At 38.1% G+C, this 22,654-nt stretch overlaps 1 protein-coding gene across 2 annotated transcripts in view; it reads right to left on the bottom strand.

The window, feature by feature from the left end:
* Nucleotides 1-10,990: 10,990 nt before the first annotated feature.
* Nucleotides 10,991-22,654, bottom strand: part of kitlga (kit ligand a) — a 46,353-nt gene continuing 34,689 nt past the window's right edge. The window contains exons 3-11 of one of the 2 annotated variants that reach the window (XM_063197765.1): nt 21,888-21,944; nt 20,339-20,377; nt 18,386-18,544; nt 18,083-18,278; nt 17,445-17,489; nt 16,563-16,660; nt 16,303-16,418; nt 13,226-13,292; nt 10,991-13,107 (exon numbers count right to left, since the gene is read on the bottom strand). In XM_063197765.1, coding sequence (XP_063053835.1) covers nt 13,253-13,292; nt 16,303-16,418; nt 16,563-16,660; nt 17,445-17,489; nt 18,083-18,278; nt 18,386-18,544; nt 20,339-20,377; nt 21,888-21,944 — 750 coding nt within the window. In that variant the 3' untranslated portion in view covers nt 10,991-13,107; nt 13,226-13,252. Of the gene's footprint in view, nt 13,108-13,225; nt 13,293-16,302; nt 16,419-16,562; nt 16,661-17,444; nt 17,493-18,082; nt 18,279-18,385; nt 18,545-20,338; nt 20,378-21,887; nt 21,945-22,654 lie in introns of both variants that reach the window. The other variant, XM_063197764.1, reaches the window with a different exon arrangement.

Below are 22,654 nucleotides of genomic sequence, written 5' to 3'. Positions count from 1 at the left end.
ATATTGGATCCTACTGTATCAGTATGAGGTTGAGGTATGAGATTTACTGACGTTCTGCTAGCTGTCATCCACTATAGGCCTACACGCAATCCAAATATTGTTCACCTGAAATGGCTCTTGTATTAACTCTACAGTAACTTACTCAAACCTGGAGGTAGACATCTACTGGAGACCTCTGCTTGGCAGTCAATGTTATTTTTATTTATTTGTTTATTTTGTGGGGAGGCTCCAGGGGAGACAAAATCACAGTGAGATCAGAATGTATTTTTGGATCTTTAAATATGCCTCTTTCCTGTGGTCACTGGGGAGAGGGTCAACCCAGTAGTATGACCTTCATAAGAGAATAGTTATATTTAGCCCCATGGTAATTTCTGTGTCCTGTAAACATGCAAGACCTTCAACAATTGTGGGAATTTCCCCTTCCCCGAGTGACTGGACTCTACGCTCCGTCTTCAGGGAAACCATCTGCAAAGCAGTGTGTGGTGATATAACTCAACGGTTATTGACCAATTCTATCAAAGAAATGGGTTATATACAGGAGTATAGGTCAGTATAGTACATGATATAATAGTCCTTCAAAATTCGACGAGATGGTATGATTGAACTATAGGATATTTTTCGCAGGCCAATCTACACATATAAAGAATAGAGAGGGATGGGAATCCTTCACAAGTTGGTCTAAATAAATCCCCAGTGAAGGGTTCTATCCTCACACACATTTTAATGAACCGTTGGAAAAATAAAAGGTATATGCAGTCTGTCAATATTGTATCATATCAGAGGACTATGCAGAGGAAGGAAACTTAAAATGTTAAACAGGAAGGTCTGGTTACCACAATAGCCATTTGACAGGGAGGACAATTGCCACCAAAACTAAAGCAGAAGATCATAAAAGGATAGCCGTTATACATTTCAAGCCCAGACCTGTTTAAGTGTTTCATGCAGTGGTCACCAAACCACGCTTGGGTGGTATGTGTTTATGACCACTGCATTACACTCGTGGTCCACTAGAATGCAATGTGAACTGCCCTGTACATTTTCTGTCAGAAGTGACTGTCAGAAACTGTCATTGCTGCGGCTTCAGAAGTTCAGAATTCTGGAATCTATGACAAATTCATCACATGCCAAACAGAACACCACAGGGGTCATGGCCGTTTGTGTCTATTTAGCTCTAGTACGGTAGGCAACAAGCTTCTGGTTCCCATGGAAGCAAACCAAAAAATACTGTCTTCATAGCACCAACCAAGTCAAATTGGCGTTTAATGCTGAATTTGCAGGTGTTGGGGTGTTGAATATGGGGTGTTGGTCTAGCACAGAGATGTTTAACATTGGGTAATTTTATTTGGCCCGAAAGATCATTTTTAATGTGTATTACAGATCGCTCATATATACCATTACTAGCCAATAACATGACTTGAACATGAAATTGGGTGTGTCACTGGAGTATGATTGGGTCTCGTGACTTAAAGTATTAAGTGTGTGCATAAACAACTTTAGTTCGGCCCGCAACACCATTCCAGATTTTAATTTTAATTTTCAGAGAACTTGAGTTTGACCAGGGGTGGTCTAGGGCCACACCACAGGGGAAATTCCAAAAGAGTACAAAATATGTCCTTCCATCAAAGCACATCTGTTTTTATCTGTTTGAATCTTTGTGAATCTTTGAGAAGGCATGGTAACAACATGGTGGCCTACTGTGTGCAGTAAAACAAACAAATAAGAAACCGGTATATATCACTTTGTATGCAGTTTCATCAATGGTGTTGTGCCAGACTGTTGAAATACAGCTCCAGGCCTTTTTATTAGAATACCATGAAAAAGTTGATTTATTTCCATAATTCCATTAATAATGCTAAACTGTCATGGATTGTAGATTCATGGCCCAGTTTTTTAATTATTCCAATCATTAAATTGTTTATGTTTACACATTTTGGTCTTCCAGCTCAAAAAAACCATGAATTGGGGAATTCGCATCATTAGAATATTGTAATAAAATCACAATTATCTTCATCAAAATTTGTTTCACATCAGTGCACATCAAATCAGTTGAACTTTGGTACTTTCTACACAACATGCAATGTTCAATACTTGGTTAGGACTCTCTCTGTCTTAATATTATTAATAATAACGGCCATGATGCGTTTAACATTGAAGTCAATGGCAGAAACAGTGCATGGGAGTAATGGAAGGCCAGATATCCTTGATGCTTTGCCGTCAGCTGTTTTTGTATAGCTGACCTGGTGTCCCACACTTCACTCTTCAATATACCCTGTAGATTTCCATGCCACGTTTTGGCGCTAACTCACCAGTTTAATTCTAAATAGCCAGAAATTAAACCCCATTGACAATGAATGGGGTTTTATTTCTGTTGAGTTAGAATTAAACTGGTGAGTTAACACCAAAACGTGGCATGGAAATCTACAGGGTATATTGAAGTGTGAAGTGTGGGGCACCAGGTCAACAAACAAGAACAGCTGACAGCAAAGCATCAAGGATATCTGGGCTTCCATAACTCCCATGCACTGTTTTGCCATTGACTTCAATGTTAAACGCATCATGGCCATTATGAAGACAGAGAATGTCCTAACCAAGTATTGACCATTGCATGTTATGTAGGAAGTACCAAATTTCAACTGATTTAATGTGACCCGAATTTTGATGAAGAAAAATTTGATTTTATAACAATATTCTAATAATGCGAATTCCCCAATTCATGGGTTTTTTGAGCTGGAGGGCCAACGTATATATAAAAAAAAAATAATGATTGGAATAGTTAAAAAACTGGGCCATGAATCTACAATCCATGACAGTTTAGCATTATTGATGGAATTATGGAAATAAATCAACTTTTTCATGGTATTCTAATAAAAAGGCCTGGAGCTGTACAGTACAGAACAGAGCCATATACAAACCCCAACTCCGATGAAGTTGGGACGTTTGGTAAACAGTGAATAAAATCAAAATGCTATCATTTTCAAAACATTCAATCTATTCATTAGATGGAGAATAGTGCAAAGACAACATATTAAGTGTTAAATCGAGAAAAAATATTGTTTTGGGGGACATATGTACTCATTTCTAATTTGATAAATCCAACACGTCTCAAAAGAGTTGGGACGGGGACAATAAATGGCAGCAAATGTCGAGGAAGACTAAAAACAAAACAAAAGACAACACTTAACAGTTAAATACATTAACCGATGAGATGATTTTATATAAAAAACAGTGTTAATTCCTATCTTGGACATGAATTCACCAGCTTAAATGGTGGGTGTATTCCTTGTCATGTTTTGCAATGTTTTCCTTTTTGTAGTGCTTACAGGTCTTGACCAAAAGCCCACCATTTTATCACCTGCTGGTCCTTATGATGGAGCCAAACTGTTAAAACATAGTAGAGAATGCAATTTGACCTAACTATGTGGCAGTAATCGAAGACCTCCCTTGCTGTTTAAAACCCATTTATACCATTCAGCACTGTATTTAACTCTACAGATGAGTGAGAACATCTTAACCAATGCGCTACTGCACCCGCATGTCATCATTGAGGCTGACTTTTGAAGCTAGCACTAACACAAGTTGGATGGTCCATTTTCACTGTAGCACAGGATGTGCAATGCTCTATTATTGTCAAAAAGAATGGACTTCTACAACTTCTGCTGACTTCTGTAAGCAAAGGACAGTTTCCCATGTCTTCTGGATCTATTTCAAGTGAGCTCAAGTGCTTAGAAAAATGTTACACCCCTGTATCATTTGCACGCATTAAGCATTCTTAATTTGGTCAATTTTCAATAGCTCTAATTCCTGGAGTGCTACAGTGAGACTACAACCAATATATATTTCATGATGTCATGAACCTATACAATGATTTTAATAACAAAAATATGTCTTATATACACTCAATCGTGGTAAATCAAAGGGAATTCAAAAATATATGTAATAACTATGGTAATTATTCCCTTTGCATCTTTAATTCTGAGTGACTCAGCCTCTCTGTGATGATCTTATACCTGGACACCTATATTGTCCGTCAGTACAATTCATTTTGAAATGTTCTTCTTTGTTGTTTTATCTTATTTGGATGTTTACTAAATTTCACTGATCCCCGTACCAACTCTTTTGAGACGTGTTGGATTTATCAAATTAGAAATGAATACATATGTCCCCCAAAACAATATTTTTTCTCGGTTTTAACACTTAATATGTTGTCTTTTCACTATTCTCCATCTAATGAATAGATTGAATGTTTTGAAAATGATAGCATTTTGATTTTATTCACTGTTTACCAAACGTCCCAACTTCACCGGAGTTGGGGTTTGTAGAAGGAGAGTTGCGCAAATTGAGGACCAGGAAATAAATTGCAGCCCCGCCTTTCAACGAGATCAAGGTCGTGCCTATAGCGGCTGTCTTTCCATACACTTAACATAGAACCACCACATAAAAAGCCAAAATTAAGGACTAACAAACTATACTGCAGGGTAATCACCACACCTATGTAAACTATCAATTGTCTCGGTAATAAAAATCACAACAGTTTTACCATCTGTGATGTTTATCTGAAGTTATTACTACGAACAGCAAGTCTTGTCATATTCCCTGCATTACATTGCATTGCATTTGCTGTGTGCTACGCCCACTTCTAGGAACTAACATTCGCAACGCTGAGCAGTTCTGAGACGCTAAACAGCTAATTTTGCTAATGAGGAAGTGGGCCCTAGCACACAGTGGAGATTGCCCGACTCTCCTTCTATATGGCTCTGGTACAGAACGAGCAACGAGCAGATGCCACAATCAAATGTTACATTTAAAACTTCAGTAGTGTTGATTTCTCCTACCCAGGCTCCACCCTCACAGTGACGCAACACCTTTGGCTTAGCTACACTCACTCAGGCAAACTGCCTGTTCACGTACATTCGGGTTCCCTCCACAGCGGGAACTCCACCCACTTTGTCGGGAACTAATCAACTATGAGCATTTCCAACCATCCTGGGTAGAGGCGTGTTCAAGGCAGTGTCATTGTTTAAGCGGATACGTTCTATTGGGACTAAGAAATGTTTGGTTAAAACTTTGGCTCAGCCTGTTCTCCCCTTGACCAGTAGCAAACCAACGGAGGTGGGTCAACCATGCCGTTTACGAATGTTAGTTGTTATGCTCTTGGTCAAACCAAGTCTCAAAGAGATTTGAGAGTCATGGTAATCAGGCAAGATTTCACCTACCAGCTGGCTAATCATTTAAAATTGGCCGTTTCAGACCCCTTATACAGATTAAATTAGTTCGGAAGGAATGGTATACCAGGCTAATGCCATGTAGCTGTCATACCCTGTACAGTTACCAAAATGTACATTATTAGTTTACCTCCTAAGTAAGTAAGTTAAGTTTATTTATACAGTGTTTTTCACAGACAAGACAAGACAGTAAAGTGCTATACAATTGGATTAGACTATACTACCTATTGGTCTCTGAGTTTGATAGTATACAATTTTAGATCTATGCTATTTTTCCTTTTTTTAACAATGTCAATGAGAAAGTTCTCTATGCCTGGTTTTGCATGTCAACAACCCTGCGACTCTACGGAATAAAGTAGGCTATTGAGTAACTTTGAGCCTCGTAAATGGGTGGAAAGTAGAGATGTATTACGATGGCTAGTTTGGTGCCAACCCACTCACAGCAGAAGCCCAATTTTAGCATCAGCTAACTAGCCGTGGAATTCTGAATGCAGGCCACATATGGATGTGAGCAACATGTTTTAACACTAATTAAGACTTTTTACACCAGATTTCTCCTTTAAGTATCGAAAAATAATAAATTTTTTGGCCTAAGAAATCGGAATTGCATCGAATCGACACAAAAGCTCTGATTTACACCCCTAATTCTTCCCACTCCTTTTCAGGTTTGTGAGGTGGGTTTTTTCTCCTATTGATATTATTTTGCTTTGTTGACTTGGAGGCTGTTGATTTCTCTTATAACATCTGAAATCAAATTAATCATACACACAAATAGCAGGCTTATGACGCATATCAAGACTCTGATGTTGATAAAGAGATGAAAGGTTAAAAATACTAAATAATTTATCAGCCTTAAAATGTGTGCAAGGTCATTCTCCAAAAGCACCTCCAAATGTACCTCCAAAAGCAGAGGAAATCATGAATAAATGTCATTCCAATTCAGGCAGATTTCTTGTGCATCAATACAGTGACTGTGTTTGTGCAAATACCCAAATTGAATTTATATAAATTAACCAAAGAGTGGCCCGTGACTCCATGTGAATGTTCTTGGTTGTCAGCCAGTGGTAAATCAAACAGATTTATATAAATAACTTTATATTAGAAACCTCATGTGTCTTAATCTACAGACATTGAGGCACCAACTGACCTGAAGTGCCCTACTGCCATTTTTACCTCAATAATAATATTCAGGTTATGTAACTCAACATCAGCAGATCCATACAGCAGAGTGATAGATAACTTTCCAGTTAACATAATCAACGTTTAATACACCAGTAATGAGTCTACGTGAGAACAAGCTATTCCACATTCCCCATTCCCACATCCCCCATTCCACATGCCAAACATTATCTGTCCGTCATATTCACAGGAACAGTAAAAACGTAACGACCTTATAAATGAGTAGGCTATTGTTACTAGCAATTATAGAGTTATATTAACTGTTTACCTGTAGTTACCGGCATACATAAGCACATCCTCAGTTTAAAACTTTGTTGCAGCTCCTTTGGCTCCTTTTTTTATTACAGCACTCAGCCTTTAGGGTCTTTTTGAGTCAGCTCAGGAAAACTGTAGATTTTATACTTCTCTATTACCTGGATTATCCTAAATGAATCATACATCAGCAGAATATCACACACACAAACACATGCATGCACTTAGCCCTCAACCCACTCACACGCACCCCTCCTCCTCCCCACCCCACACACAGTCCATTTTCTCCCACACACTCCGTCCACAGTCCTGTATGAAAGTAGAGTTGCCCCACCCAAATGGGAAACAGGCATCTGTAGTAGGCTAACTTAGTAATGTAGTAACCACAAAAGTCTGCGCGCACCTACAAGTGATGAAGCTCACACATTGCTTGTAGGTAAGACAATGTTTATTTTATAGCACGTGTATACATGTTGATACTCTTGTCTGGCAATACTGCTTGGTTCAACAAACTTTGTATCTTAAGCTCCAAATACACAGTTCAGACTGTGTTCACAAGTGTTGCATGCATGTGATTAAAATGGTAATGATTGATACCTGCTAGCTACTGTAGTTTACATTGTGAAATGAATACAGCAATTCGTCATCATCACTTGTTTTCAGTTAGCGAGCTATTCTGAATTTCTTAACAGGCGTAACCTGTGGATTGATAACTACAAAGTATTCTAATGCCCAAGTAAACGCCATTATTTACTACCCAAATGTATGTACATTTTTTTATTTATGCGGTTCATAGGCCAAGGTCTTGTCAGTTGTCAGGTTCATAGGCCAAGGTCGACATCTAGTGTTTGTGAAACTGTAATATGAAAAGAATATGTTATGTAGACACCCACCCATTATGGTGGCGCAAAAGTGAGTACACCCCAGACTGATGCCCAGTTTGAATGAATTCGGATCAGGTTTAACCAGAGCCATCTAATAACAGAGTTACGCCACTCCCATAGACCTCTATGGACCAATCTTTCCACAGCAATGGCGGCTCTCAAGGAGCCTCACGGAGCGTTAACATGGAAATCCCCATTGACTTTAGTTCTATTAGAAGTTACTTAGTTCCAGGAGGTGGCCGTAGAACACAGAAAATGTGGTAAAGGTAATGTAATATGTTTGTACTTAATCTTTGTTTGGTATGTGATGGTTCTGTGTTAGTTTCCAACGAACAGAAGTTTACTGTTAAGAAACATTTTAATCTACGCGAATCACATCACCAACCGACTTCCTGGTCCCCGGTTTGCGCAACTCTGTTATTAGATGGCTCTGGGTTTAACACTTGAAAAACTCTCATGTCTTCAGAAAATCAGCATTGGGCGTAGGTCTATGTTTAGAGTCATTGCCAAGTTGTAAAAGAACACTATGACCAATAATGAAGGACAATGCATAATGATATTCGTAGAGCAATACATCGTTTATTATATTTATAATATATATATTTATATATTTATGATTCAATCAATGAAAACCAGCTACACTCATCAACCTTTTTAGTGTATAACTTTTTTTTACATCAGGCCTTTTGTCCTTTCTCTTCCATGTGGTGTCATCATGGGTGCTGCGAGGGGGGGGGGGGGGGAGGTGTTACAGATTCTAAGGGCCCGACAGGGGCCCTGGAAGAATGCTGATGACATAATTTGTCATTTTGGGGGCCCAAAATTTGAATCTTTCATGGGGCCAAAAAATGTTTGCAGCGCCCCTGGGTGTCATTGCTTACAGCAGGAAATGGGAAGGGGTTTGCTCTGCGAAATACTGTTCTATAGCCAACTTTTTAATAGAAAACTGTGTAACGAGTCCTTGGGAGACTGTTTGAATGCTTGCTCAATTACTAAAATGTAGCTTTCCTCTGAGACTTTCATTGAGTTGTACTCGTTTTAGCTGCCACCACCATAATTTGCCCTAATCTGAAAAATATGTAGTACAAGCCATATTACGGTTGTATAAAACTTACTTGTATGTTATGTTCTACAGATATTGTTAAACATAGTCTATTCATAATGTGGAGATATATTTTGTGTTTATTGACATATTGTTCAAGATGTTAGTTTTCAAGAGGGGTGTGCTCATTATTGCTGTGCACTGTATATGAAACCCCTACAGATGTTAAAGAAATATTGACTCAGTGAGCTTTTTACTCAACACATAGGCCAAGCCTACATGAACCTAGTATTAAATATATGGAATGCATGTGTGTAATAGATACTGTACATGTTTTCAAAATGTGGCTCATATCTTTTATAAAAGGAAAAGGGGAAAAAAGGAATAGCCTACATCATTACTTGTATGTCTTTTTAGTAGGTTATTTACAGAATGTATGATGCCCATTAAAACATTTTACATTTTTCCTAAGTAATGGTAAATATTGATGAAAATATCACATTGGTGAATGGCCAGTATATATTTTGAAAATAAACAACTAACATGACACGCTGGAACTTTCAATCATTGCCACGGCCCATAGGGCTGGTGGTGTTATTCAAATTGCAGGTGTACTCCAACCACGTATGGCCTGCTGAGTGACATGCCCAGCAGGGATCCACAGGGAGACCCAGAAGCTTTGTGTTCCCTTCCAGCCAGACTGCCTGTTTAATGTTGTGTTCACACATTATAATCAGTGTCATCATTCCCAGGTGTTGCTGATGACTCCCACATCTTTTTCTTGTCTGTGTGTTTAAAGACTTGACCACTCCTGAGACTGTTCCGGTGTAAGGTGGGGGGGGGGGCACATCCATTATCCATTTTCTCTGTCCAGTCCCGAAAAATGGATATTGGGAGATGGTTGAAAGAGTCTTTCACAGGAGTATTGGTGCACAGCCCTAAGGGTCTGATATGCCTCCGGTTACCGCCTCTGGGGAAGGCCCTAGACTGCCTCCGCGCCCCAGCTAGGGGGTGGGGTGCATGCAGGAGGGTAAGGTGGAGCTGAAAGCTTTCTCTGGCTTCTGCAGAGGCCTGGCTTTGTGAAGGCCAAAATGTGCACACAAGGCACTTGGTATTAGTAACATGAAACCACATGACCTGCTGGGACCAAAGTGCTACGCTGATTCCCTTAACAAAAAGTTTAAATTACAAAGACTTTTGTCCACATATGCACATTCACAAGAAAAGCAGTTAGTGAGACACTGGCCAACTGTGGCCGCATCATCTCCTCTCCAATTCAGGACATCGACCACACTTAAACAAATCGGCTTAGAAACCTTGAAATAAAAGTGTGTTTAAATGTTTTCTTTTAGGAAATATTTGTGCAAGTTCAATATATTTTGCTCTGCTGTATCTGATCATTTTGGGAGACAAAGAGCGAACAGCTCTGAAACATTCATTAGGAAATAAAAAAGGTGAGTGTGCTATTGTGAAAATTACATTTTATTTGTATAGTTAGTAGACCTCTTTTGTCCAGCACCTGTGTTTTGGATGTACTCACCACAACCTTTTTATCCTCACAAACAAATAATAAAAAGGCATCTTTAAACCATGGCAGCAAGTGAGCACCTACTCTACTCATTCAACCACAATTATGTCCATTTACCCTGTTCAAATACTAAGGCTACTTTTATATGGAAAAAGTTCTTGAGTGATTAACACAAAAGTGTGCGAGCGTCCTATTTATTGAAGCAGTTAACATAACATTTAAGTTGGCTTAACTTAACATAACATTTAAGTTGCCTAAAAGTGACTGTTTGGACTGATTAGACATTTTTTGTTTACTAGTTACATGGTGTGAAAAGATAGGAAGACTCCAACCCCTTTGACACCTTTGGGTACCATTTTAACCTTTGACCTACTTGTCTATACCCTGATGAAGGACAATATGGCCGCTACACGTAGCATGTGTTTTCAAACAGATTTGCCTTGTTATATTAATGGTGCACTGTGTAGGATGGTGCAAGATTAACTATAGCAGCTATGCTGCTCATTGAAACTGTGCTGCCTATTGCCAAATGTGTCCTTTTCATAGATATATACTAAATAATAAAGTAATATTTACTAGTATGACCAAAGTACTACAAATTTTGCAAATGTCTATTTCTGGACATTCAAAATGGTGGAGGAAGATCCACCTTCACATATATGAAAAGTGCATTTTTTTCCAGTTACGAATACTTAAAATTTGATGGTGGTGGAAGTATTTGTGAAAAAGGTAAACTCTGTGAATGTTAATGATACATTCTGAAAATAAACTGATAAAATATTACACAGAGCACATTTTAAATATTTTAAATATCTTACTCAAATCTCAGAGTGCATCTGCTCTCCCCCCCCCCCTTTTTAATATTTTAATTTAGTTTAGCCAATGGAAGATACAATCAATGAGTTAAGCTTATTAGCTTTTTTGACAGGGGCCATAGAGATCATGTAGATGCCATGTAAAGTTCCAATGCAAGAGTTAGGGCCTCCGCACATTGATTCCGACAGCACTGCGGAGCACTTTCGCTTTCGACACAATTCCGACCGCCAAACCCAATTTCACACGAACATAGCATGGATAGTCAATGGGCGGCTCCGACAAAATAGAACTTGTCTCTAATCACTAGCCGATGTCCGCGGACATCGGTGCCAGTGTGCGGGGGATCCTGCCGCATCCCTCTGGAAGCCTTCAAAATTGTTTATAGACTTTTCAGAGTTGGTTAGATCAACATTTTCCTAGAAGAAAACAAAGTTGCTTAATATGCACACCTGATATAGGGTGTTTACGTCTCCTTAGATCACACCTTTTTATACAAATGTGCATGATTTGGAATGCTTACATCCAATAGGATTTCATGATCATACAGTTTGGTGTTTGAAAATATGCATATGGGATGTAAATGGATGATATGGTCAGAAAAACGTGTTTGCCAAATAATTCTGCACACCATGTATGTGTGCTGATTGCATTCTCCTCCTAAAAAGAGCCGTCATCTTGAAAATTCAGATTTTTTTTCTTTTTCACAATGCCTCATTTTTTAATGTCAATACCAGAATATACCCGTAAAGAAGTAACTGTGTGCCAATTTTCATGCTTTTACCATAAAGTGCCATGTAGTTTCAATAATATGGATTGGCCATATTGAATTTGGCGGCCATCTTGAAAATTAAGCATTTTTCGCGATGCCTCCACATTTTATATGAATCAGCATATCAAGAAGCTTTATATTCATGCTGTTACTACAACTAACATGATGGATTCACTCGAAAATAGACGAAAAATAAGCTTGTTGGCCATCAGTTGTGCCGTGTTGACGTCAGGTGGATAGAAAATCTGTTCATGCACAGTTTTGACGCCCACCGCGAAAATGTACAATGCACTGTATATAGCCACGAAACTAAAACGAATGCATTTAATGAGAAGGTGTGTCCAAAGTGTTGGCCTATACTGTATATAGGCCTATACTGTATAGAAAAAAGTTCCAGTCTTAACTTGATTTTATTTATTTTGTTTGTACTCTATTTCCAAACTGTCCTAGGATATCTTTCAGTATGTATTGTTATTACAATTGTTCGCCAGAACCATAATTTGTTTTGTAAGATGGCTAATGACTATGTGAATTATTTTATTTACATTGCAATGTTTCCAATGTAACTACAACTATGTTTTTCCAGAGGAGTCTACATGACATTGTATTCAAACAGTAGCCAACTAATGTTACTACAATTTGAACACTGCACATTTGTGGTGTTTGGTCATTAAAATAAAAAGAGATGATAAACACCTGGTCACTTGAATAGACCATACTAAGGAATGCAGGCATACCTTTGTGAACATTTTGAGAAAATTGTAATAAAAGAGATGTTGATGACATATAAGAAAATGTTCATGGCACACATTTGCAGTTTATTATTTCAAATACCCCTTTCATGCCATAAAATGTATATCTTATCTGGTAACACAAACAAATAAATAAAATTCACAATTAATTCTTTTTTAAGACACAGAACAGATACATATCTAAATATCTAGCGTTTTCATTGTTATTAACATGTTATCCAATTAAACAGCAAGTGTTACAACAATAGAGTTTAAGACCAGTGCATGTGGAGGTAGTCATTATACTTACTCCTTTAAAAATGAATTGTAGCCCTTCTAGTGTCTTTTCTTCAGTGGTCTTTGAAAAAAAAAAAGAATGCTTGGAGCAGCATGGAAGTGTCTGCTTTTCATAGACTTGTCAGTGTCTTTTAGAATACAAAGTCCTCAGAAAAAAAAAAAAAATCTTCCGCCAGAAAAAGCTTGGTTACTAAGTGATTATGCCACGATCAGATATGTGCAATGGATTGAGGCATCTTCAGCGGACAAAACAAATACACACTCCATTGGACCAGAGATGTTCGCACAGAGTTGTAGCTGCAGTGGTTATGAAGCAGGCATGAGCACAGAGTGACATCCTTTCAAAACTTCACCTGCCCATCTGCCTTTGAAGTTTGTCAAAACAAGCTGCAATAAAGTGAGAGTTGCCAAATAAATTCAAGGGGACTTAACAAAACAAATAACAAACCATTATATACTGTACAACACATGTGCAGCACATTCTGATGTAGTTGTTAGGTCTTACCATTAAGATCGTGATTCTGTAACTGAATCATACCGTCTCAATCACTTCAACGACATTCAAACATTCACTGTGAAAGAACACAATGTGTTACTTCAACGCATACCATACCATCTCTGCCTATGGCCATTAAGGTCCTAGGTACTGTACTATACGTACACCAACAGAAATAAGTTGCATTTTGTAAGCCAGTACTACATTTTTGTGACTAAAAACAAAAGGGTGAGCAAAAACAACAAGAAGTTTCCAATATCTACAAACAACATGTACACTCAAGGGCCACTTCATTAGACACACCTGTCCAACTGCTCATTGACGCACATTATCAACCAATCACATGGTAGTAACTCAATTCATTCGGGTGGTTGGTTACGTTTGTGTTATGAGTGAATGTGTCAGAGAAAGAATGTAAATTCATGTACTGCGCAGCGTGTGTGTGTGTGTGTGTGTGTGTGTGTGTGTGTGTGTGTGTGTGTGTGTGTGTGTGTGTGTGTGTGTGTGTGTGTGTGTGTGTGTGTGTGTGTGCGCGTGCGTGCGCGTGTGTAGGTGATTTTTGTCAATGTCTGATATGTTTAGTTTAACTGCACATTGGAGACTGGTCAAACGCAATTTCAAACTTCTGTGCTTACCCTTACATAGATTTTTGACAATAAAGTACACTTGACTTGACTTGACTTGACTACAAAACTACGAGAATGTTGATATCAATTCATAACAGTGCATTAATTGTCTGTAGACAAAAGCTGTGAAACGCAACACAAACACAATGGGCAGAAAGAATTTCCAAGTTGTGTTGAGTTATTGGAAGCTATTCACATCTTAGAAACAACAACATACCATATGGTGCTTATTACCATACATGGCTTTCCCACATCTGTAATAGAAAGAAGTCTAGCGCGAGCTTGGAGGCTTGAAGGATTCTGGGTATTTTGTCACGGCAAGAATGCACCAAGTGTAGCCTTGGAAATGCTATGAATCAAGTGCGTGGTACTACGTAGATTTTGAAGCATGCTTCACTTTGGAACAGTACTTGGCGAGTCGCGATGACATGAAAATGCACGTTACTCGTCCTAACAAGGCCAGGATCCTTCACATTAAGAAATAGCCAGGGTCAAGACGAACTGCTGCAGTTCAAACAGAGTATCAAAATGGGAGAGAAAGACGATTTAGTGACTTTGAACAACAGTCAGCCAGTCAAGTCAAGCCAAATTGTCAGTTTCTTCATATGCACAGGTCATACAAGGAAACTGAAATTGTGTTCCTTTCTATCCCACTAAAAGTCATAGATATACATAGGACTGACATTATAACAAAGTGCAAGACACAGGACCAATAACAGTGTAACAAGTAGGCTTGGCACGATTCATGCAACAACAAAAAAACCCAGGAAAAAAGAGTCATGCGTTTCACGTGTCACAGTGAAAACCACACGGTGTCCACAAATAACATCTATTAAAATGATCACGTTTGACCACCGAGGATGATGACACAATTAAAATTATACTATTTTCAAAAGCCTATAAAAACATACGTAGGGTATTGTTTGTGTGTTAAGTCTGATTCTATCAACAAACTGAAAGGAGACATTTGGAACACTGACACAGCGCGCATCAGCTGATGACAGTTCAAGCGCAAGTGCAGATTAGCATAAGGAGCGTCTCTGAGACGCATACAAAAACACATGCAACAGTAGTGTAGTCTACTTTTTTGTGGTGGGTATACTGTGTATTTGAGCATTTTTTGAAGTGGGTATACTGTATGTATTGTGCTATTCTTAATAATGGATCAATCAATTTTAAGTGGGTATACTGAAACCCCTTAAATTTTGAAGTGGGTATACTGCGTATACCTGCGTTCTACGTAGACTACACCACTGACATGCAAGCCCTCTCTCTCTCCCCATCTCTGCCTGTTAGCCCAAATGGCTGGTCTAAGTCTTTCTTCTAACCAATGTAAATGAACTGTGGCTTTACAGCCGGTTAAAACCTGATGCAATAATGAGTCTGTAATGTAGTTAACATTGATGTTGTTTGCTGAAGCTTCCGACATTACATGACAGGCCGAAAACCTGTAACAAAATCTGCCTTTCAAATCATCATTAAATTATTCATCTTTCTTCAGTGCAACAGATTTATTTTTGTACATAAAACTTAATTTGGGAGGGTGTTCGCTTTCATATGAGCGACTTCTGAAGCCAATTGATTAACGGAAAGTCAGATTGTTAGCTGTTGATCCAAGAACATGGATAGGCGACAAAACGTATGGCAAGGGCTGTACGGTAGCTTATAGCCGTTATAATTTCTACATTTCAAAGGACTTCTGTCATATTTGAATATTTTTGAAAATACCTTGTTGATGCCATAGGTCAGACGAGAATGGACAGACTTGTTTGAGCTGATAAGGCAACAGTAGCTCAAAAAACCTTTCGTTACAACCGGGGAATGCAGAAGATTATTTCTGAATGCACAGCATCTCAACCCTCGAGGCAGATGGTCTACAGCAGCAGAAGACCACACCGGGTGCCTCTCTTATCAGCTAAGAACAGGAAACTGAGCAAGCAACTCGCGCAGGCTCACCAAAGTTGAACAATAGAAGATTGGAAAATGTTGCCAGGTCGATTAATCTCAATTTCTGCTGCGACACTTGGATGGTAGGGTCATAATTTGGAGTCAACAAGATGAAAACATGAATCCATCCCGTCTTGTATCAGCGGTTCATGCTGGTGGTACAACAGTGTGGTGGATATTTTCTTTGCACACTTTTGGGCCCCTTAGTACCAATTGAGCATCATTGCAATGCCACAGCCTGAGTATTGTTGCAGGCAGTTAAGTCAGTTCAAAAGGCGAAAGGGGGTCCAACCCAGTACTAGCAAGGTGTACCTAATGAAGTGGTTAGTGAGTGTATGTCAATCTATTTCAATATCTCATTCACCAGGGTTCTATTAAATAATTAAAACTATTGCCAAATGGCACACTACAAACTTGTGACCAATGTGTTTGTCTACCATTTACTTGTATTATACTGTGCTACACATAAAATAAACTTTATGTCACAAAAGTTATAATATAGAAATACATTACTTTTCTTCACAAACATCCTTTTGTAAATGTGGTGAGCTGTCATCTACTTCTTTGATAGCATCTATTTCATCTATTTCATCTTTGCTCGGCGGCGTGGACTGCCTTCTAGATTTCATCTGTTAAAAAACAAACAAAAATAAAAAAAACAGACAAAGAAATAACATTTCATTAATAACTGAATAATAAAACGTTGACATTTGATGCAATAGGCCAACAACAAAAATGCCCAGTTGTTCTACAGAGCATTTTGTGAAACTTACCTTCCATGCAAAGAGAAGCATAATGGCAATGACTGGGATAAGTAGAAGTGATAAAAGGCTCATCTTTACATGTTCTGGAGAAACCCACTCTGTTTTGTCTGCAGAAACAAGGTACATGGTGAGAAGCTATTGCATCAGACTTTTGAGCATATGATGAGGTCAAGTTGGTAGGTTTATGATGAGGACAAGTGAGTGTTTGTTCAAAAAAGGATGACAACCACTGGCTTAATCAAACAGCTTACATGGGTAGGTTCATTGTTATGCTGTTCTATAAACATTCTAAACCACCTAATATACTGAAACATTTTAGATTTAAAGATTTGATTTGCTTTTACTTTTTACATGATGCATACTTCAATCGGTTTATACATCAAGTCGGGTTAAAGGTGCCCATGTAAATGCGGCTATTGACATGAAATCAACTGATAGCTACACAGTGTAACAGAGAAGATGATGCGTGTTTACCAATAAAACAGTGTTTGGTAAATAAAAAGCTGATTTCAGATTTCTTCAGACAAGTGGACCTGGCAGAAACCATTTTACTGCATATCTAGCAACCAATCAGAAAACAAATCTGCTCCAGTGAGACATAGGGTTTTGTCATTTGGCCTTTCAAATTTATGGAATGCTCAATGTTGACTCATGTCTTGTAACAGCCATGAGAGCCTTGTGAGATTTATGAAAGTTGTTCTGAATCTGTTGTGCACTCTATACTGTTATTGTTAAATTGAGTCAAAGATTTCAGCTCGTTTTGTTTGTTTGTGTGTCATTTATACTTTGATAATTGTTTATGGAGTTGTTTCACTGTTTGATTGTTAAAATATAACTTTTAAACTATGGTATATATACCTTATGCTGTGAAATGAGACTGTGGTTTCATACCTTTGTTTAGTCTTCCTGCTCCGGAAGGAGGCAGATTAGCAGATACTGCTAAAACAAAATCAAAACAGTATTTTGAAATCACTCACTCCTACAAGATATTGGACATGAACCATACATATACTTTAAATACTGACACAAAACAGGAATTGTTCAATATGCTGAGTTTCTTACACTATGCAAACAGTGCTATGAACCTGTTTTGAAAAGATGTGCAATTTGTCAACCCATTTTGTGAGCTTAAGTCAAAATCAAAGGCAAGGTGAACCGTTTGAAATCATTTTGATTAGCATGTGAGTTATTTCTGGGCAGCACTCACTACCCGGACAATTGGCGGCATACAGCAGCCCTCCAGAGTAGGTGTGTGAATGTGTATGTGTGTGTGTGTGTGTGTGTGTGTGTGTGTGTGTGTGTGTGTGTGTGTGTGTGTGTGTGTGTGTGTGTGTGTGTGTGTGTGTGTGTATGTTCATTTAAAAGCACTTTGAGTCAATTGTATGATTGTGATATTGTGCTTTATACTGTAAAATACATGTTGTTGAAGGGGAATAATACCATAGTGGCATAGTGTATGTTAAAAAAAAAAGTTTTTCTGCCATCACTAGTAATGGAGAAAGTAGCGATACATTGTGATATTTAGGTACCTTTTGGGATAAAAGACGATGTAGATGTAGAAGATGTGGTAACCTCTACTGTGGGACAGGGTGGGGATTCACAATCTTCCTCTTCTTCTCTTGAAGAATTTGCTATTTTAAAGAAATATTCAACAAATTCGAAATACTCTAGGGTCGGCCATTTCTCCTCCCTGTAGTGGCACTGAAACTCCAGCATTGCGTCATCCTTTAGATAGATACAATGGATAGCATTTTAATGAATTTGTACTTAACGTCAGGGCCCCCACTGGTTGAGGGTGAAAGGACTTTTTTAATGTAGTTTGCAGAACTTACCAACACAGCATGACCAATGTGATACCGCATCTCTCGTAGGATCTGTATGAATGTGTTAATATGATCTCTATTTGAGGAAATGTTTCCAAATTTACGAGCCAAGGCTCTTAGACTTTCCTCCAAGTTAAATACATTTAGCTTCACCCAGCACGAGCCACTCTGTGCAAAAAAAAACAAAAACAAATAATGAGTTAAGTTACACAAATAAATCATCATATAGACATTTTTTTTCATTTGTAGTGTAAACAACATACATTTTGTTCTATTTGGGCCCATCAAGTCGCTGCAATAGAACCTTTCTGAAGCTCTCAAGAATATGAATGACCTGACAATGATCGGGCAACAGGCCTAATTGTACCGTGCATTCAAGTTTCATCACACAATCCCAGTGCTCGAGTCTCCTGAAATGTCTTCAGCGAGTGAAAACAGGCACATCAAGTGATTGGGAGGCAGGCAGGGTAAGAATGTTTAAGTGTGACCATCAGTGGCTGCTACATTTTAAAATGTGAAAAATCACATGAAAAATGTATATTTACTAACCATGCAAGTGAATACGTTTACCTAACAATTTATGGAATGGTTACATAATATGAAAGTATGTTGAAGGTTTAATGCTGGCAGTCCCTTCTCTCCACAACCCCACTGCAGTACGTCTACACACTATGTTAAAATGTATTGTAGGCTATTGCATTATAACCGCCGTCAAGGAGATTATGTTTTCGGTCGCGTTGGTTTGTTTGTCTGTTAGCAGGATTTTGATTACATTTTGTGGAGTTACTGGAAATGACAAAGGGAATAAGTGAATCAGGCGAATTTTAACATTCCAGTTTCTAACTCCACAAAAACAATACAGAAAGACTTGAATAAAAATTAAGATGTAACATAGTCAAATGTTCTATCAAACAGCTTCCTTGGCAGAGGTCTGCACTCTCTGAGTGCACTACTATTATTATACTGTATGTAAGCCTTAAACAAAGTGTCACTTTATACTGTATATACATTATACTGTATAATGTTGTATATTTTATACCAAACAATGCTTACATTTAACAATTTTGACTCCATTGAGTGTGCTTATTTCGGTCTGCAGTTTACTGTAAATGTGCAAAGGGCCACTATTGAAACAGATTTTATGCTGATCTGAAATATGGTGAGCTTAAGGAGGAGAGAGGATAAGAGAGGAGATTGAGCAAATATGTCAGCAAAAAACTGAAATGCTGAATATATTCTGGCAATGTGGGTTGCTCTGCTTTGAAAATAGCTGCCAGCCAATTATTTAAGAACTACAGCTCTTTTAGAACTACAACCAAGATCTACAACCAAGTCACCACATGTCAAAATCTCTGGTGTCATAAAAACACATGCACAATCTCAGATCTACTATTTATCTTAGTCTGCACTCACAATCAAATTGGTGCAGTAAATAATACACACGTAATTTGTGGAGATATGAACATGACTCTCAATTTCTGTCCGTTTCCTTTGCGCTCATTTGATAACTGAGGGTCACTGTGCTTACATCATGCACAGCATTTCACAGGGCATGAAATAAAATGTACCTTCTGCATGTCACCCATCACATTCTGTACATGAAATGGGGGGAAGCCATAACAATGGTGCCTGGGGAGCAGTGCTCTGGGATGATGCCATGCTCAAGGCATCTCAGTCTAATAATCAAATCTCCCTGAATGACGGGAGTCGGGTTGTACAAGTCACTTTTAAAAAAAAAAAGATGTGCAAAAGTGCTTTGAGCACTAGGAACAACTTTGTTAGAATACTGTAAACTATATACTTTTATATTATTGGAGCTGACAGGCCTTATGGTTTGATGCAAAGTGTGTTGCAAAGTGGAGCATGGCTGAAGTGTCACTGAGAAGGCACCTAACCCTAGACTGCTCCCGGGCACCCAGGTAAGCAGGCACCCCACTGCATTTGACATAAAGTATGCCTTACCTTATTGCGTTCTCCGTGTCTATCAATTCCTTTTGACACCTTAAATCAGAAAATATACATGTTTGTTATAATAATGCAATACACTTGCATTTTTGGGTTATTCTTTCTACCAGCATATCTTGGGGGCGGCAGATGATGTTTATTTCAGTTGTGACATACCATATTTTTGAATGAATAAATTAGTCAAAATCTGTTTAATAATTTCTGTACATTTATCTTTTCATTAGTGTCATCCGACCAACAATTGTTAATTGGATATTTTGACTACTAGTATCACTGTGCATCTCATCTAGTCTAGTCTAGTCGATATATTAAGTAATTGTTACAAGCACTCACTCTCTCCCTTTCCTCTCCCATGCATCATGCATACATAGTGTATATTGAAGATTGTGTGATTACCCTAAAGCTCATACTAACTACATCTATTTAGTAGTTTCATGTTTTATCTGAACAATAAATGCTGTTCTTATTTTGGCAAATGCTGATGTCACAGAAACTTGGTTTATGATGGAGAAGTTTGCATAGTACTGCAGTTTATACTACAGGTTCATACAAGATTTTTATGTCGATTTACAGCAAGGTTGTATTATAAGTGGGGCGAAGCTCTGGATTCTTGGCTGCAACTTCCTGACTCGCTGAGCGATATGATGGAGTCCTACACCTGTGATTTTGTTTAAAGGGTTAGGCCAGTATTTTGGGACTTAATACAGTTAAAATCGTTGGCTGGGGTTTATAAAGGTGGTAAAGTGCCTTATTTTTCATGTAAGCTGTTGCCTTGCTTTAAGACAAGTTAAAAGAGGGAGCATGTCGCTAAGCTAGTGAAAGTCAATGGATCTGTACACAGCTTAGCAACATATTCCCTCTTGTCTTGTCTTTATAAACCCCAGCCAACGATTTTAACTGTATTAAGCCCCAAAATAGTGGCATATTGACCCGTGCTTTGTGTCAGCAGCTTGACAGTTACCTCCGCCAAGGAGGTTATGCTTTTCGGTAGTGTTGGTTTGTTTGTTTGTCTGTCAGCAAGATAATTCAAAAAGTTATGAACGGATTTGGCTGAAATTTTCAGTTGTTTTTTAAAGGTTTCTTCACTATTGCAGGATACTGTTGTGCATTTTTTAAATTCCAGTTTCTAACTCCACAAAAACAAGGCAGAAAGACTTGGGGAAAAAAAGGGCACGTAACATCGTCAAATGTTCTATCAAACAGCTTCATTGGCAGAGGTCTCTCTGAGAGCATTTCTAGTTGTGTTTTTTTGTTTGTTTGTGTGTCTATTGTGTCACATCTCCCCTATCCCTCCCATCTTGCTCTGAATTTACTGTTCAACAAACATTTGATCACAAAAAAGGAATAACTTTGTCACCATCAACGCAAACATTCCCCATCAATTTGTTTATTTTAATTTTAAAAGCGGTGTTACTTTTCAAAACAAAAAATGTAACCATTTCCAATCTTGTTCTCAACTTCAGATACCTATGTAAAGGAACTTTTTTGGAAATGTGTTGTTTTACATTTATAAACAACTTATAAACAAACATAAACAATTACTCACCTCTTCCATCGGAATGAATTTTACAGTGATCTTGTAATCCTTAGGAATATTTTGTTTCTATTGAAATGAAGAAACATAACATATAAGTGGTACTTTTACTAGAATCTTACATGAAACTAACAAAACATAATTGTTTAAATTCAACTTTGCTTCTTCCTCTGAAGCGCATGCAGTTGTTCTGAACACCGCATTTCAAAATCTACTACTACCACCACTCTAAACTATATCCCTTTGAGCAACTCTTCCTTTCAACTATGTCAACTTCAAGCAGAGTTATTTTATGGAAGATATACATGTTTCTGACAAAAAAAATCTATAGTTGCATGTCACTTGTCACTTACAGACATGTCACTTATAAAGAATTAACACATATGGGTCACATACGTTGTTAGAGGCAGACGTCTGCGTGGGGCAACCACAGGTAATGTAACTATTGTGTGGGTAAGTTGGTAATTCATTGATTGCACAACATGTTTCATTTATGTGAATGTTCATATAATCCAAAATACTATCAATTTATTCCATACAATTGTGGCATTAGCTGTGGTTGTGACTTCTGCTACGAAAAATGTCACTTGCAGGAAAGAAATTACAACACCATCCAAGACCCACTGGAGTCTCCCGCTTCTCACAGGTTTATGGTTTTAAGTAGGGCTGCAACTAACAATTATTTTAATAGTCGACTAATCGATAGATCTAGTCACGATTAGTCGTGAAAAAAAAGACTTGCTCCAACCTCCGGCCTCTTGCGCAGGGAAGTGAAAAAA

The sequence above is a fragment of the Engraulis encrasicolus genome, chromosome 4, assembly GCF_034702125.1.
Source record: "Engraulis encrasicolus isolate BLACKSEA-1 chromosome 4, IST_EnEncr_1.0, whole genome shotgun sequence".
NCBI lineage: Eukaryota > Metazoa > Chordata > Actinopteri > Clupeiformes > Engraulidae > Engraulis > Engraulis encrasicolus.
The sequence above is the reverse complement of the archived record's forward strand: the minus strand, read 5'-3'. Positions and strand labels throughout refer to the sequence as shown.